We start from the raw sequence: 15,945 nt of genomic DNA, 5'->3' as shown, positions 1-15,945 counted from the left end.
TTGTTAGTCATTCATAGCTTCATTGTCTTTGTTCAGCTAACCCATAGGTACATAGTAGCACTCTACTAAGGTATTTGGTTCAAATACCCCCGTGTGTGTGTGTGTGTGTGTGTGTGTGTGTGTGTGTGTGTGTGTGTGTGTGTGTGTCTGTGGCTGGCTCTGTGTGTGTGTGTCTGAGGGACAAGTTGATATGATGCGTGGGGCAGGTTGGGTGTGTGTCATAGGATTTGCTGTGTATTTTAATGTTCATGTGTTTTTGTAACTCTTTCTCTTTCATATCTTATTAATGTCTACCCCTACACCCTCATCCCCCTGCTTTCTTTCCTTGTACTCCTCTCTTTCCCTCTCGTTGTTGTTGCCCCTCTTTCCTATCTTATATGCCATTCTCTTTTTGTCTCGGCCCCCCTTTCTCCCTCCCTCTCAATCACCCTCTCTCTCCTCCCACTCCCCTCCAGGTATAATGTGTATGAATCGCCTCGAGGATATCCTGAGGCTGGTGGACAGTGACCCATCCCTAATCAAGGACAGTAAGTGGGTGGTGCAGAAGTACCTGGAGCGCCCCCTGTTGGTCTATGCCACCAAGTTTGACCTGCGCCAGTGGTTCCTGGTCACAGACTGGAACCCCCTGACCGTGTGGTTCTACCGCGAGTGCTACCTGCGCTTCTCCACCCAACCCTACTCCACACAAACCCTGGCTAGGTAAGAGAGAAGAGGAGGAGGGGGTGAGAGAGAGAGAGAGAGAGAGAGAGAGAGAGAGAGAGAGATAACTTGCTTATTTACCTGATCCACATCAGTTTTCCTTTATCAAGAGGTATTCTAGAGCAGTAATACCAAAAAAATCAATAGTCCATTCTGTCCATCTCTCTCTTTCTCTCTTCACCTCCATTAGCTCGGTCCACCTGTGCAACAACTCCATTCAGAAGCATTTCCAGCCGTCTCAATGGCGCCACCCGGAGGTGCCCAAGGACAACATGTGGTCGTGCTCCCAGTTCCGGGCCTTCCTGCATGCCCAGGGCCAGGGGGCATCGTGGGGGGCGCTGGTGGTGCCTGGGATGCAGCGGGCAGTGGTCCACGCCCTCCAGACGGCCCAGGACCTGGTGGAGGGGCGCAGGGGCAGCTTTGAGCTCTACGGGGCAGACTTCATGCTGGGTCGGGACCTGAGGCCCTGGCTACTGGAGATCAATGCCAGCCCCACGATGGCTCCCTCCACGGCAGTCACCGCCCGCCTCTGCCCCGCCGTGCAGCTGGATACCCTCAAGGTGGTGCTGGACCGACGGGCAGACCCTGGTGCCTATACAGGGGGCTTTCAGCTCATCTACAAACAGGTGAGGCCAAGGGTATACAGTGGGGCAAAAAAGTATTTAGTCAGGCACCAATTGTGCAAGTTCTCCCACTTAAAAAGATGATAGAGGCCTGTAATTTTCATCATAGGTACACTTCAACTATGACAGACAAAATGAGAAAAAAAATCCAGAAAATCACATTGTAGGATTTTTTATGAATTTATTTGCAAATTATGGTGGAAAATAAGTATTTGGTCAATAACAAAAGTTTATCTCAAGACTTTGTTATATACCCTTTGTTGGCAATGACAGAGGTCAAACATTTTCTGTAAGTCTTAACAAGGTATTCACACACTGTTGCTGGTATTTTGGCCCATTCCTCCATGAAGATCTCCACTAGAGCAGTGATGTTTTGGGGCTGTTGCTGGGCAACACAGACTTTCAACTCCCTCCAAATATTTTCATCCAGACACAAGCTTGATGATCACATATGATGGAGTCTATGCAGACTATACAAAGCATTCCCAGGTACTATGAGGCATGAATAATACCCAGGCCCCATCAGGAGTGTGTGAACATATCTCGTTTCCTCATTCTCCCAGGCTACAGTTGAAGTCCCTCAGTACATGGGAGTTAACCTGCTGGTGGAGGGAGCCCCACTAAGACGACCCCGACTGCCCCCACATAGAATCCGTGTCATCCTTGACCCCCCTCTCACCACACACATTCACACCCGCACCAACCAATCAGCCTCAGAAACAGAGGACAAACCCTCCAGTCATAGACCATCCCCATGCCGCCGCCCCTCAGGCAAAGAGAACCAATCAAGGTTAAGGGGGAATAGGTTCCACAAAAGAGATGAAGAGGGTGGAGCTCTGGGGTGCCAGCACACCTCCCCTACTCTGAGGTTGTCTCAGAGAATGGCAACAGAGCGCCCTCTGGCTCTCCACAGCGAGCACCAGAAGGGGGCTCGTTGCCTGGGGATGAGTCTGAGCAGAAATTGGCCTCTCCGCCTGGTTCCCAGGACTCTGTCCCACTCCCTTAGCACTCCCTGTGGCATTTTAGGGGGTGACACCCACCCCTTTCACCCTAACCCCCAACCCAGGCCTGCCCCAGGACCCTGCACCGCCCGGCCCTTCCTCCCCCAGTCCTCCCTGGGACCCCCACGCAAGGCTCCAACCCGGAGCCTGCCCACCCTCTACGGCCCTATCCCAGCCCTGGAGGTCTTTGGCCTGCGCCCCAGCCCACTGACAGAACCCTTATCTGGGCCCAACTCTGGCCTCCGACCCTGGCCTCCGCATACACCAGTTCCTCCCCCACTTCCACAGGTAGGCTATGGCCACCTATAAAGGAGACTGCGCCGGTGGAGGACCCAAATCCTCTTGATGTAAATCCTTATCTGAAACATAAGGGAAAACACAAAACTGACTTTGGCTTAGCATCTATGGGTAACGTCATAATGTACTTGACAGACGGGGCTTTGCAGGGGGGGGAAACGATCTCTTGAACTGTCATCATGTGTTACTTACTCACTTTTAGAATTTTATTTGTCTTGAAAGTAAAATGAAATAGAACATGAAATAAAGACTTTCCATCTGTGAAGTTAATGTGTCTTGTATTCAGTGTTAGACTACACATACAGGACCGCCTGCAGAGATCACTACCAGTGATCCTAAGGATGAGTTTTTGTTAACTGGGTTCATCCTGTATTGGTAATTGTATTTGGTTATGCATAAATCATACATAATTCCAATGACATTCAAATGAAAAGTTTAAAATATCCTAAGAAACCAAACAGTTAACTCAAAAATACACAAGGGAAAAAAAGGAGATTACAAAAGAAATCACAACTTTTGTTGGTTGCTGAATGTAAAAATTGCCTGTCTGAATGCTGAATGTAGATATTGCCTGTCTACGTTTTATTTATTTTTCATTCTTGAGTGGTTGGTCTGGTGGAGTGGTTGGCAGTCTGTCTGTGTCTTGTTATTGGGGAAGGTGTGAGGTCTGAGTTGGGATGGGATGGCAGCGGTTGGATGGGGTGAGCATTGTGGTGGCTGCTGCTGTGTCCAGTGTTGCCAGAGGGGTTGGTGCTGTGACTGAAAACTGGGAACTGTGCTGGGGCCAGGACTGGAGGCCAGGGGTTGGTGCTGGGACTGGGGAACGGGAAAAACAGTAACCGGGAAATGAGAAGTGGGGCTGCTGCAGGTGCTGGGTCAGGATCTGTGTCTGTAGACAAGAGGAAGGACAACCTGCGGAGCAAGCAGGCCCACAAGAGAGCCCCAGAGGTCAATGGTAGGACTCCCCTGTGGCTTACTCGCTCCTGTTGAAGGTCTGGTCCCTCCTCCACATCTTGACTGTTGGTCTAGTGCTGGGATTGGAACCCGGGATCTGGATTAGAACTGGGGCTGCTGCAGGTGCTGGGTCAGGATATGGGTCTGTAGAGGGGAGGAAGGACAACCTGAGGGGCAAGCAGGCACACAAGGGAGCCCTAGACCCAGGGGTCAGTGGAGGTTCCTGGTTCTGTGAGAGGGATAGGTGTAGAGCGGGGGTGTCAAAACTCCTTCCCTCGAGGGCCAAGTGTCTGCAGGTTTTTGGTTCTACCTTTCAATTAAGACCTAGACAATCAGGTGGGGGGAGTTCCTTACTAATGAGTGACCTTAATTCATCAATCGAGGACAAGGATGGAGCGAAAACCCGGGCCTCCATGGAATGAGTTTGACACACGTTGTAGAGTCGTCCGCCCCCGGGTGCACATTTTGGTTTTTGCTCTAGCACTACACAGCTGATTTAAATAACCAACTCACCATCAAGCTTTGATTATTTGAATGAGCTGTGTAGTGCTACAGTAGGGCTCCCGAGTGGTGCAGTGGTCGTAGACATTGCATCTCAGTGCAAGAGGCGTCACGGAAGTATCTGGTTTGAATCCATGCTGCATCACATCCAGCTGTGATTGGGAGTCCCATAGAGTGGCGCACAATTGGTCCAGCATCGTCTGGGTTTGGCTGGGGTAGGCCGTCATTGTAAATATTAATTTGTTCTTAACTGACTTGCCTAGAAAAATAACAAAAACGTTCACCCAGGACCGATTTTTGGGAAACCCTGGTGAAGGGGGGGAGAGATGGAGAGAAAGAAGGGGTCTGGTGCTGGAGGACTGAGAGAACAAATAGGGTCCAGACCCGCCTGGCCTCGGAGCACTCACCAACAGTTGGTACTTGTGTTTAGCTTGAGTGCCTCCTTGGGTGCAGTTCTCTGTATGTGCCATCTATAGATGGATTCCCTAGTGGGGAGGCAACGATGAACAGTCATTAGAGGAAAGTCCTTCTGTTCCTAGTGTGTTGTCAGGGTCAAAGTCTGATCATTTCACTGCAGATTTGGATGAGGGCCTCCGGCAGGTCATTTGTGTAATTCTTAATTGTTCACAGGTCTTGGCATTTCTATCCACTAGCCTTGGTACCTTTCTTTTCAGTCAATTGCAAACATGCTTTTCACACTTCCACACAAGATGCCAGTATTTCCATTCCAAGTCCAACAACTAACAGATTGGATTAGTTTAGAAATGTTATGTTATTTATGTTTGTGTAGCATAAGATTAATCAACCAATCAATGTACATGCAAAAAGTATTGAAACAGTATTGAAACACAAGTATTGAAACAAACAATTTTGAAAATCAACCCCAATAGAGTATGCTGGGAAATATGATAATGATGGGTTTGGTTTTGAACAAACATGAATTTGTAATTTTACTCAACAAGCTTGTTCAAATTCAGCTCACTTTAAGCAGAGTTTGTTAGGTGACCACAGGTCGAGAAACAAATTTGATGTCACAGACAATGACACATGGGACAGACTGATACCGCCTTACACACACTTGCCTGCATCTAGCTGATAGTGGGTGTAATCATTAGTCCAACGCGTTAGTGAACCTGCTACAATCATGCGGTAACATTACAGTGTACAGTCAAGTTAGCATTTACACCGGCGGGCCCTGGTGGCAATAAATGAGTAAAACCAAAAGCTTGACAGCCTGCTTGAAGTTTGCCAAATGGCACCTAAAGACTCTCAGACTATGGTCTGAAGAAACCAAGATTGAACTCTGGCCTGAATGCCAAGCGTCACATCTGGAGGAAACCTGGCACAATCTCTACAGTGAAGCATAGTGGCGGTAGCATCTTGCTGTGGGGATGTTTTTCAGCATTAGGGACTGGGAGACTTAGTCAGGATCGAGGGAAATATGAACAGAGCAAACTACAGAGAGATCCTTAATGAAAACCTGCTCCAGAGCGCTCAGGATCTCAGACTGGGGCGAAGGTTCACCTTCCAACAGGACAACGACCCTAAGCGCACAGCCAAGACAATGCAAGAGTGGCTTCGGGGCAAGTCTCTGAAAGTTCTTGAGTGGCCCAGCCAGACTTGAACCTGATTGAACATCTCTGGAGAGACCTCTCTCATCCAACCTGTGATATTTCAGTCTTTCATTATGCGGTATTGTGTGTAGATTGATGGGGAATTTTTTGTGGTATCCATTTTAGAATAAGACTAACGTAACAAAAGAGTAAATGGGTGGAAAAAGTCAAGGGGTCTGAGTACTTTCTGAATGCACTGTATATACAATTTATAAAGTATTACATTTCACAACACTTTACCAGATACGTTTAGTGTGTTTCCATCCTTCTCATTCTAGACCATGAGAAAGCTTTTGACAGGGTTAGCCATGGCATCCTGCAGATGGTGCTAACCAAGATGAACTTCCCTCAACATCTCATCCACTGCTACCAGAACATCACAAGCAGGTTCTGGTAAACAACACCATCACAGACCCATTCCTCATCTGATCCGGCATACACCAAGGCTGCCCCTTAGCCTCTCTGGGGTATATATTCTACCTAGAGCCTCTTCTCCAGAAGATCAGGTCAACACCAGGAATCCCTGGCTACCAAATACGGGGGGAGAGGCTTAAAGTGGCGGCATACATGGACGACATCACCAACATTGGCCCAGATAGTTGCTCCATCGCCTCAGCAACAAAAGTAGTGGACGACTACTGTGCAACCACTGGTGCCCTTGTCAACAGGGGAGTGAACTCAAAAATGAAATCAAATGTATTTATATAGCCCTTCGTACATCAGCTGATATCTCAAAGTGCTGTATAGAAACCCAGCCTAAAACCCCAAACAGCAAGCAATGCAGGTGTAGAAGCACGGTGGCTAGGAAAAACTCCCTAGAAAGGCCAAAACCTAGGAAGAAACCTATAGAGGAACCAGGCTATGTGGGGTGGCCAGTCCTCTTCTGGCTGTGCCGGGTGGAGATTATAACAGAACATGGCCAAGATGTTCAAATGTTCATAAATGACCAGCATGGTCAAATAATAATAATCACAGGCAGAACAGTTGAAACTGTAGCAGCAGCACGGCCAGGTGGACTGGGGACAGCAAGGAGTCATCATGCCAGGTAGTCCTGAGGCATGGTCCTAGGGCTCAGGTCCTCCGAGAGAGAGAAAGAAAGAGAGAAAGAGAGAATTAGAGAGAGCATACTTAAATTCACAGAGGACACTGGATAGGACAGGAGAAGTACTCCAGATATAACAAACTGACCCTAGCCCCCCGACACATAATCTACTGCAGCATAAATACTGGAGGCTGAGACAGAACTGTACCTGTCACAGGACTGGCATGAGACTCTCCCTACCTCGTTCCCTATCAAAACATAGACCATCAAGCTGCTTGTGGTCACCTTCCAGAGGGATGGAGGTGGCTCCGTCAGCTAAGAGGAGACCATCTGCCACATCCAACAGAAGCTAATGGAACGCATGGTCCCTCAGAATGATCCTGGTCTTGAAGGCAAACATTCTCCCCATTCTCCTGTACCTAGGCAGGGTGTTCCCCCAGACAGCGCAACCAGGAAGAAGATAGAATGCATGATGTTCACCTTTGGGGGAGCGAGATGTAACGACTCAAGCGCAGCACCCTGTACAAAGCATTTGAGAACATGGGGAAGGGGGTCACAGACATCCTTAACATCATTAGGGCACAGAGACTATCCAACTTGGTCACCAACATCCGCAAAACAGTCAGGAAAGCCAGCCACGTTGAATGGTACTTTGCCACCCCCATCCTCAGAACCCTCGGACTCAGCACCATCGAGAACACTGTGCTGGGACCCTCCACCAGTGCACAAGACGTGGAGATATTTGGGGTTCAGGACATGTCTGCCCACGGCTGGGCTGGCATGCTGGATGTTCAAGGACATCATCGCCCACCTAAGCGCCATTTCAGCCGTAGACCGCAGCAGGTATGGTGAAACATAATTCCGCACCGCATCACAAACAAACAGAAAGACATTACATGGATGGCTGTTCATGGTTTCCTCCCCACTAGGGAATTCATGTATAGACAGCACATAGCATGTACAGAGAGCTACCCCCACGGATGCACTGACACTGAAAACATATACCACCTGTTTGTTGAGTGCTCCGTGGCCAGGCGGGTCTGGGCCCTGTGTGTTGCCTCTGTTTCCTACAACAGGTGTTTGGTCAGACGTGAGTAAGACATCAACAATATAAAGGAGATGATCGTGGACTTCAGGAAACAGCAGAGAGAGCACCCTCCTATCCACATCGACGGGACCACAGTGGAGAAGGTGGAAAGATTCAAGTTCCCCGGCGTACACATCACTGACAAACTGAAATGGTCCACCCACGCAGTGTTGTGAAGAAGACGCAACGATGCCTCTTCAACCTCAGGAGGCTGATGAAATTTGGCTTGGCACCTAAAACCCTCACAAATTTTTACAGATGCACAATTGGGAGCATCCTGTCAGTCTGTATCACAGCCTGGTATGGCAACTGCACCACCCGCAACCACAGGGCTCTCCAGGGGGTTGTGCGGTCTGCGCAACGCATCATCGGGGGCAAACTACCTGCCCTCCAGGACACCTACAGCACCTGATGTCACAGGAAGGCCAAAAAGATCATCAAGGACAACAACCACCCAAGCCACTGTCTGTTCACCCTGCTATCATCCAGAAGGTGAGGTCAGTACAGGTCCATCAAAGTTGGGATCGAGAAACTGAAAACAGCTTCTATCTCAAGGCCATCAGACTGTTAAATAGCCATCAGTAGCACGTTACAGGCTGCTACCTATATACATTGACTTGAAATCACTGGCCACTTTAGTAAATGGAACACTAGACACTTTAATAATGTTTACATATTTTACATTACATTACTCTTCTCATATGTATATACTGTATTCTATTCTATTCTATTCTACTGTATATTAGTCTATGCCGCTCTGGCATTGCTCGTCCATATATTTATATATTCTTAATTCCATTCCTTTACTTAGATTTGTGTGTATTGGGTATATGTTGTACAGTTGTTAGATATTTAAGCAATAACGCACGAGGGGGTGTGGTATATGAACGACGCAAAGCAGAGTGCCTGGATACAGCTGTTAGCCGTGGTATATTGGCCATATACCACAAACCTCTGAGGTGCATTATTGCTATTATAAACTGGTTACCAACATAATTAGAGCAGTAAATATATATGTTTTGTCATACGCGTGGTATACATTCTGTTATACCACAGCTGTCAACCCATCAGCATTCAGGGCTCGAACCACCCAGTTTATAATACTCGTTAGATATTACTGCATTGTCGGCACTAGAAACACAAGCATTACGCTACACCCGCAATAACATCTGCTAAACACGTGTATGTGACTAATAAAATTAGCTTTGATCTGATTTATACGACAACAAAAAATACAAGAAATCCTTTGCTCTGGGCTACGTGGGACAGAATGTGGCCAATGGCAGAGTCACATGATGACAGTCCCCAAAGCCAAACTAGGGGAACTCTACGGGAAACCAGACGCTGTGAATCTGCTTAACTGTAACAACGACATCGGCCAATACAACAGATCTACGAAATACATCCAGGGGCTGGAGTTAAAGATAAGCCCCAAACCCAGCCAGAATCTTTTACCAAACCCCCACTAGCAGGACAATGAGGGAAAATCTAAGTATGTGTATTGACCCATAAGCAAAACATTGTTTTGGAAGTATGAAATGATTGCTTTTTTAAAATAAATATTTGCCTTAACTACTGCCTCAACCATTTCTATGTTTTGCTGAGGTCATTCTTTTATCATATCAATGAGGTTTGGGTTCCTTATTTTACCAGCAGGGGCCCCCACAGGGCTGAGGTTCTCCACTGGATAACAGTGGAGTCAATAGTGTCTATAACCAGTTATCCATCCAAACATTGTAGGCCAGTAAAGTACGTTGGATAAAAAATGTCACGACAGGCCTGATGGAAACAGCACATTTTGTCGGTAAACTTTCCAATTGTCAACAAAACAAAATACGACAGACAAGGTGGAATCTTTTTGTGTTGGTAAAATGAATCATGTGAGACGTCGGTGAAAATGCTTTTATATGCACATATTGATATAGTAACAATCGTATCGAAGTAAACTTGGAGTCACGCAATGACATGTGATCCTCCCACTACGACTCCGGGAAAACATGCCGTTTATGAGGCTACAGATGAAATACATTACGATCGTCACAGGGTAGTGAAAGTGCAAGGTGATGAGCTTGATGCTCCTTTCTAATAAATATTGAGGGTCTTATTATTGTGACATAATGATCGATGCTTGGCTGCCGTTTGACAAATCAAAAACATTCTCACTCTTTTGTCCATAATAATCTCATAGTTTAGGCTATAGGCCTACCTGCACGGTAGGCTATCTACTGCAAGCTGTTGGCTAGAGTGCACATGGCAATACCAGAGTGGGCACATTCGCTATTAATGCAACATTTGTTGTGAGAAAACCATCAGTAGAATTGAAAATGTATTTTTTATTTGGTACATGGGAATTTAACTGAAAAAGTTATTTTTATGTGCACTATGTCATCACGCACAGCCTTTTATCTGCAACAAGTCAATTTGATGGAAACACAGCTCTCTTGGGAAAATGAGCATATTGTTTTAATGAGGATGTTTAAATATTTGCATGAAAATCTGACACCAATTGGATGGAAACCTAGCTTATCAGTGGCCTTCTATCAGAGGCTTTCTATTAGTCATTTTAAATTAGCTGTATTTGTAAACATATATGAGAGAAGGTTGGTGTGTGTGTCATGAAGAGCAGTGACCATGCTCATGTACACCTGACTGCAGAGCATCTCTCCCTTCCTGGTCCCATCAACTCACCAATCACAGCTCAGCGCTACCCAGGGACAGCAGTGTGGCAGCACATGTGACAGCCTTGTGTGATCGAAATCATAGGTAGCTGTAAAAATGACGTGTCTGCTGGCATTTACTTTGTGTCGGTCTATTATGTGCTCCCACATTGATCTTCTCCTACTGAACAATATTGATCAGCCTGAGATGGTTGTTAAACTCAACAGCTTTGACTTAAATGTACACCGGTTCTTTAAACCTTGATCCCAGTTTATTATTAATCATCATTGCACCAGGATCTTTGATCCAATGCCCAATTATTTGTTGTACATAAACTATATAGACTGTACTATGAAGTGATAACATTATGATTATAACTATCTACCAGGATATTTGAGCCAAAAACGTGGTTACATCTGCCAGGAGGCAGAAACTTCCCCACAAGTGGATTTTCCAGCAAGACAATAAACCCCAAGCACACATCAAAATCCACAAAGAAATGATTGACCACAACATCAACATTTTGCCGTGGCCATCTCAGTCTCTAGACATGAACCCCATTGAAAACCTGTAGTTTGAATTGAAGAGGGCAGTCCATAAGCGCAGTAGAAGGATATCTAGGATCTGGAAAGATACTGTATGGGAGGAATGGTCTAAGATCCTTCCCAATGTGTTCTCCAATCTCTTTAAACCCCCATCTTTTTGAGAGAATAACAATATTGCTGGTTAAACAAAATCTCTTTCTCTAAGCAATTGTATTACTATAAAATAATATAATTTCCCAATTTCTTTTTGCAACATAATTTAGCTCAGTATTTTGTATCACTTACATTATCGTATTATTATTGTGCTTCTGCATCCAAATGACTTCCAGATAAATATAAAAAATGGCCTTTGGAGCTTACTGATTGTTGAGGGACCACCACGGTATCTGTATGTGTGTTTATTTATGTGTGTCAGAAGCAGAGAGAACACCCATAGCAGTGTGTCTCTCCTTATGACCAGCCGGGCAAGACAAGCAGGGAGACTGCAGCAACTCTCCCCAGTGGTTGTGTTTGTGGCAGAACTCGATCCCAGAATATACATTTCACCACAACATGCACTCTACTCACTCATGACTAACCAAGCAGATAAAATACTTTATTAATGCACTTATATAATGTATGTCAACATTTATAGACAAAATATGTACATCAAACATCTTTCTGGTAGGTCCCAAAATATCAAAGTACCTCTTTCTATAGAAAACTAATCTTCTGCTAAAACATATACATTCACTTCTCGCCAACTCCCAAATACATTTCATAAACATCTGATTTTTTCTTTTATCAGTGTTTCACAAGTAAAAGGCAACAGGATGATAAACTCCAGGTTTGACTTGAGCAGAGTCAGATTGCAGATCAGGGTCAGCGCAGGGCTACAGTATGTACATGAGTTATTATGCGGTAAAACGACTGTCCAACCTTTCTCTCTGGTTCGAGCGCTAGGACACGTATCAAAAATAGAGATGTACAAGAAGTATAAACAATAATTACAAAAAGTCCCTCTAAACTGTCAGTGAATTCCCAACTTGACATGGTCACATGATGACCTCACTAACTCCATACAGTAGGGAAATTATTTCACTCAGGATGTTTGTTGTTGTCATAGGGAATGGGGCAAAGCGCATTGTCAGTGATGGCAATGGTGACCTAAGATAAATAGACAGCAACCTTTGGGTAAATGGTGACTATTGACATTTGGTGTGACATGGTTTACAAGGACGGTGTGTGTACAGCTGAGCCCTGTCAGTGTCCACAGCATGTAGAAACCTCAACATCTACGGGACTGCCACTTTTTTACATTTATACATTCAACCGTGTGTGTGTGTGTATCCAGATCAGTGGGGTCAATGTTGCACTCAGCACTCTGGTGGGGGTATAAAGTCAAACATTCAGAGAGGATTAGGAAACTGTTTGAGCCGTCTTCCATCCACACATTCCCTCTTTCTTTTATTCTCTTTTTCTGTTTGCAGCTGTGGATTATGCCTCAACGATCTGGGACCAGACCTTCTGCATGCGCTCTATCTGTCTCCCTTCTGCCTTCTGACTTCTGGGATGAGGGGAGAGGGGTGGTGGTGGGTGATCTGACTGTCTGGTCATGTTCTCCTCCATGTATCCTCTCAGCATAGTAGTCTATGTTCAATAACACTTTTCTGTGTAAGTGCTCAGTGGTCTCTCAGTCTTTGGTTTCCAAGTTCATGGGAAGTACCTGCTTTAACACTTGGAGGAAGGCTGGGGAGTCCATGGGGCTTTGGGCTACGGTAGGGGGAGAGGGAGAGCGCCCCCTGGGGGACATCATGATCGAGGGAGAGGGGGCATGCCTGTCACTAGGCATGCCCTGCGCGGAGCCTCCCAGGCCAGGGTAAATCATGGGCATGGCCCCTGAGTACCAGCACTTCTCCAGCATGGGCAGATAGGCGGCGGCAGAGGGGGGGATGAGGTAGAAGGGCATGCAAAGGGGATGAGGTTGGGCCTGGTGAGGGGAGTAGGCGCTCATGTAGCTGCCGTGGCCGCTGGAGGAGGATGAGGATGACTCTCCGCCTGAGAGAGACTCGTCCTCGGATGACTCGACCCGGCTGCGTTTGTGGCACGCCTCATCTTCCTGCGTAATGCAAAATGACGCCCTCTTTTCTCCCAGCGCCCTCTTCAGCTGTCTCTCCTGGCCGTAGTACCCTGCATGCAACGCCAGATGCTCAACCTGCTCGCCACCATAGCCGCTGTCTGTGTCTGTATCGCTGCCGCTCTGCTCGCCACCCGCATGGGCATACCTCCGCTGGATGACGGGAACGCAGTTCTTCCCATGGCCTTCACTGGGCTTGGGGGGCTGGCCTGCAGGCTTCTCCCTGTGGGCCTGATGATGTTGGTAGTGGATGGTGGTCTCTTCAGACCGGGGTTTGCAGGGGCTACGGGGAGGACCCTGGAGGACCTCAGTGGCCACCTTGTGCAGGTGGTTGACCATGTGGGAGGGTGTAAGGTCACCGTGACCCTCCTGGTTGACCAGGTATTGCAGCACCTCCTTGGCACAGACATGGAAGCCTGAGCGGAAGATCTCCTCACTGTTCTCCTGGCTGGGAGAGGACTGCTCTGTAGGCAGGAATGGACAACACCACAAACGCTGTCAAACACAGATCTACCACAATTCAATATTATGGAAACTACCAAACTACTTTCATCGTATTTACATGATTCTTGTAAGTAATATACCTTAATATGGGTATAAAATCCCCTTCCACGCAACCACATCCAAACTAAACTTAGCAGTTATTCTGACTCAGTTCCTTATTCTATTATTATGTTATATATAATGCAGTAGATGAGCAATGCACTGTGCTGCATTTGAAAATTAGTGAGGATGTGGTCTGCATCCAAATTGAAGCTAGCCAAGGCAAGAGACCACAAGCTATATTTAAATTCACTGATTTGTATGCGCTTCTGCATAATCATCTTATTGTGTGTGTGTGTGTGTGTGTGTGTGTGTGTGTGTGTGTGTGTGTGTGTGTGTGTGTGTGTGTGTGTGTGTTTGCTCACCGATTTGCATGCCATTCTGCAGACTGAGGATTTTCTGCTGCTGGTTTTCCAGTAGAGTGGTTAGAGCTTTCACATGCTTAAGCGTGAGCTCCAAAACCACAGCCTTCTCCAGATGGCCAAGAGTCTATGGGAAGAACACACACTACTTTCAGCACGGGCTCATCTCTTATGGATTACTAACACACACACGCACACAAACTTTCTCAACAACAATCAAGATCTACTCAAATGCTACATTTGAATGTGTAATATTACATTCTTTAATCTATAAAAAAATACAAATCAGAGGAAATGTGTTCCATTTTAGTTAACATCTCAAAGATGCCATTTGTTTAAGTATTCACATTCATTATTTAATTTTCAATTCCTTTACAGATCTCACCTGTTAGTCAGGCTGTCACCTTAACCTGAAGTACCACCAAGCAACCACTTGATCGCGCTTTAGTAATGTGCTACTTCAAGATAAATAGGAACTTACTGTAAGTTTCAGGTGCTCGGGCAATAAATCTTTCAACTGAGCGATGCACTCGTTTATCCTGTCACGCCTTTTCTTCTCGATTAGTCGGTGAGGCAGTTTGTAGGTTTCCTAAAGGCAGGAGTGATACTGAGGTTAAATAACAACCTCAGCAGTTTGACGAGCAGCACTGTGAACAGTAACATGGACTCCAAGGATTACATCATATGGGAAAATAGGTCACCACATGATCGGAATGATCAGGCCAACTAATTGATCTAAATACATCAATGTTTCAATAGCATTTAAGACATTTAAGTCATTTAGCAGACGCTCTTATCCAGAGCGACTTACAAATTGGTGCATTCATATAGCATTGTATATAATCATAATATTATTCTATTGTAATCATATTTACAAACAGTTAATTTAGTGAATAAACACCAATATTGTTTCTATAAAAAAAATATATAAAATATCAACCAACCTTGCTATCATCTCCTCGTTTCATTCCCCGACGGGATTTGTATACATACATAGGGAAATCCATCCTAATGAAAACCAGAAGACAGTCAATGAGATGTGGGTTTGGTGAGGTTGCGCACTCAATGTCAGGAGACGCGAATGTATGCCACTATAAATTGGGCAAGCATGGCATAGGGCACAAGAAGAATCATCAGCAACTTACCCTTGCATGTCAGATAGCTCAGCCTGCTGGTGCTTGGGGGTGGGTTGCGCACTTGGAATCCTTTCCATTTCCATTCTCTTTAAGCTACTCCAAATGACGCAGGAAAGGGCAAGCTTTTCCCCCCAATGTTTTCACTCAAGAACGCAAATGAAATTGAATGAAAGTATATAGTCCTTGAAATTTTTCACAGAAATATTTAAGTATTTCCTCCAATTTGTAGAGATAAGTAATCTATTTTACATTTGCATTGTTGTTGTTATGATTATTTATCGCATAATGGGAGCAGTGTCCCGGAGATCTCCACGTAGTCAGTCAAGAGGGAGTCCCGCAGATGCACTAGTCTTGGTTGCGCGTTGGGAAAGTGGGGGAGGACAGAGCTACGTGTTAAATAAACCCCTGACTCTCGCTCGCAATGACCTATCTCTGTCACATGAGTCTCACGTTTTGGACGGCGCTTGTCTTCTCGGACTGCCCATTTTCTACTGATAATGAGGATCTGGGGGCGGACGTCGGCGCCACGTCACACCGGAGGGCTGAATCCCGCGTCCAGTGTACCTGGCTAATATAGCCAGGCTAGTAGCTTCACACAACACAGAGCTACGCATCTCTCCAATAATGCTCAGCAGGTTCCACTACTGACAAGACATCATGGCAATAATAATAATATTGATATGGGAATAACTTTGCAAATATTGGGGGGTTTAAATGTGATAATATCTTATCCCAATCCGTTTATTTAGGCTATATCATCCACCTGTT

General features: G+C 45.9%; 1 protein-coding gene and 1 pseudogene across 1 annotated transcript; one reads left to right on the top strand and one right to left on the bottom strand.

Annotated features, from left to right (window-relative positions):
- The window catches only part of LOC115143112 (tubulin monoglycylase TTLL3-like), an 11,472-nt pseudogene extending 8,601 nt beyond the window's left edge, over positions 1–2,871 (top strand).
- Positions 2,872–11,601: 8,730 nt separating this feature from the next.
- LOC115143111 (class E basic helix-loop-helix protein 40-like) lies at positions 11,602–15,620 on the bottom strand. The gene is made up of 5 exons (XM_029683204.2): positions 15,187–15,620; positions 14,986–15,049; positions 14,523–14,630; positions 14,045–14,168; positions 11,602–13,600 (listed from the first exon to the last, which is right to left on the bottom strand). Exons 1-5 carry the CDS (start codon positions 15,258–15,260, stop codon positions 12,693–12,695), a joined length of 1,278 nt encoding a protein of 425 aa, XP_029539064.1. The 5' UTR covers positions 15,261–15,620; the 3' UTR covers positions 11,602–12,692.
- Positions 15,621–15,945: the final 325 nt, after the last annotated feature.

The sequence above is a fragment of the Oncorhynchus nerka genome, linkage group LG15 (assembly GCF_034236695.1).
Source record: "Oncorhynchus nerka isolate Pitt River linkage group LG15, Oner_Uvic_2.0, whole genome shotgun sequence".
In the NCBI taxonomy this organism is placed as follows: Eukaryota; Metazoa; Chordata; class Actinopteri; order Salmoniformes; family Salmonidae; genus Oncorhynchus; species Oncorhynchus nerka.
The sequence above is the reverse complement of the archived record's forward strand: the minus strand, read 5'-3'. Positions and strand labels throughout refer to the sequence as shown.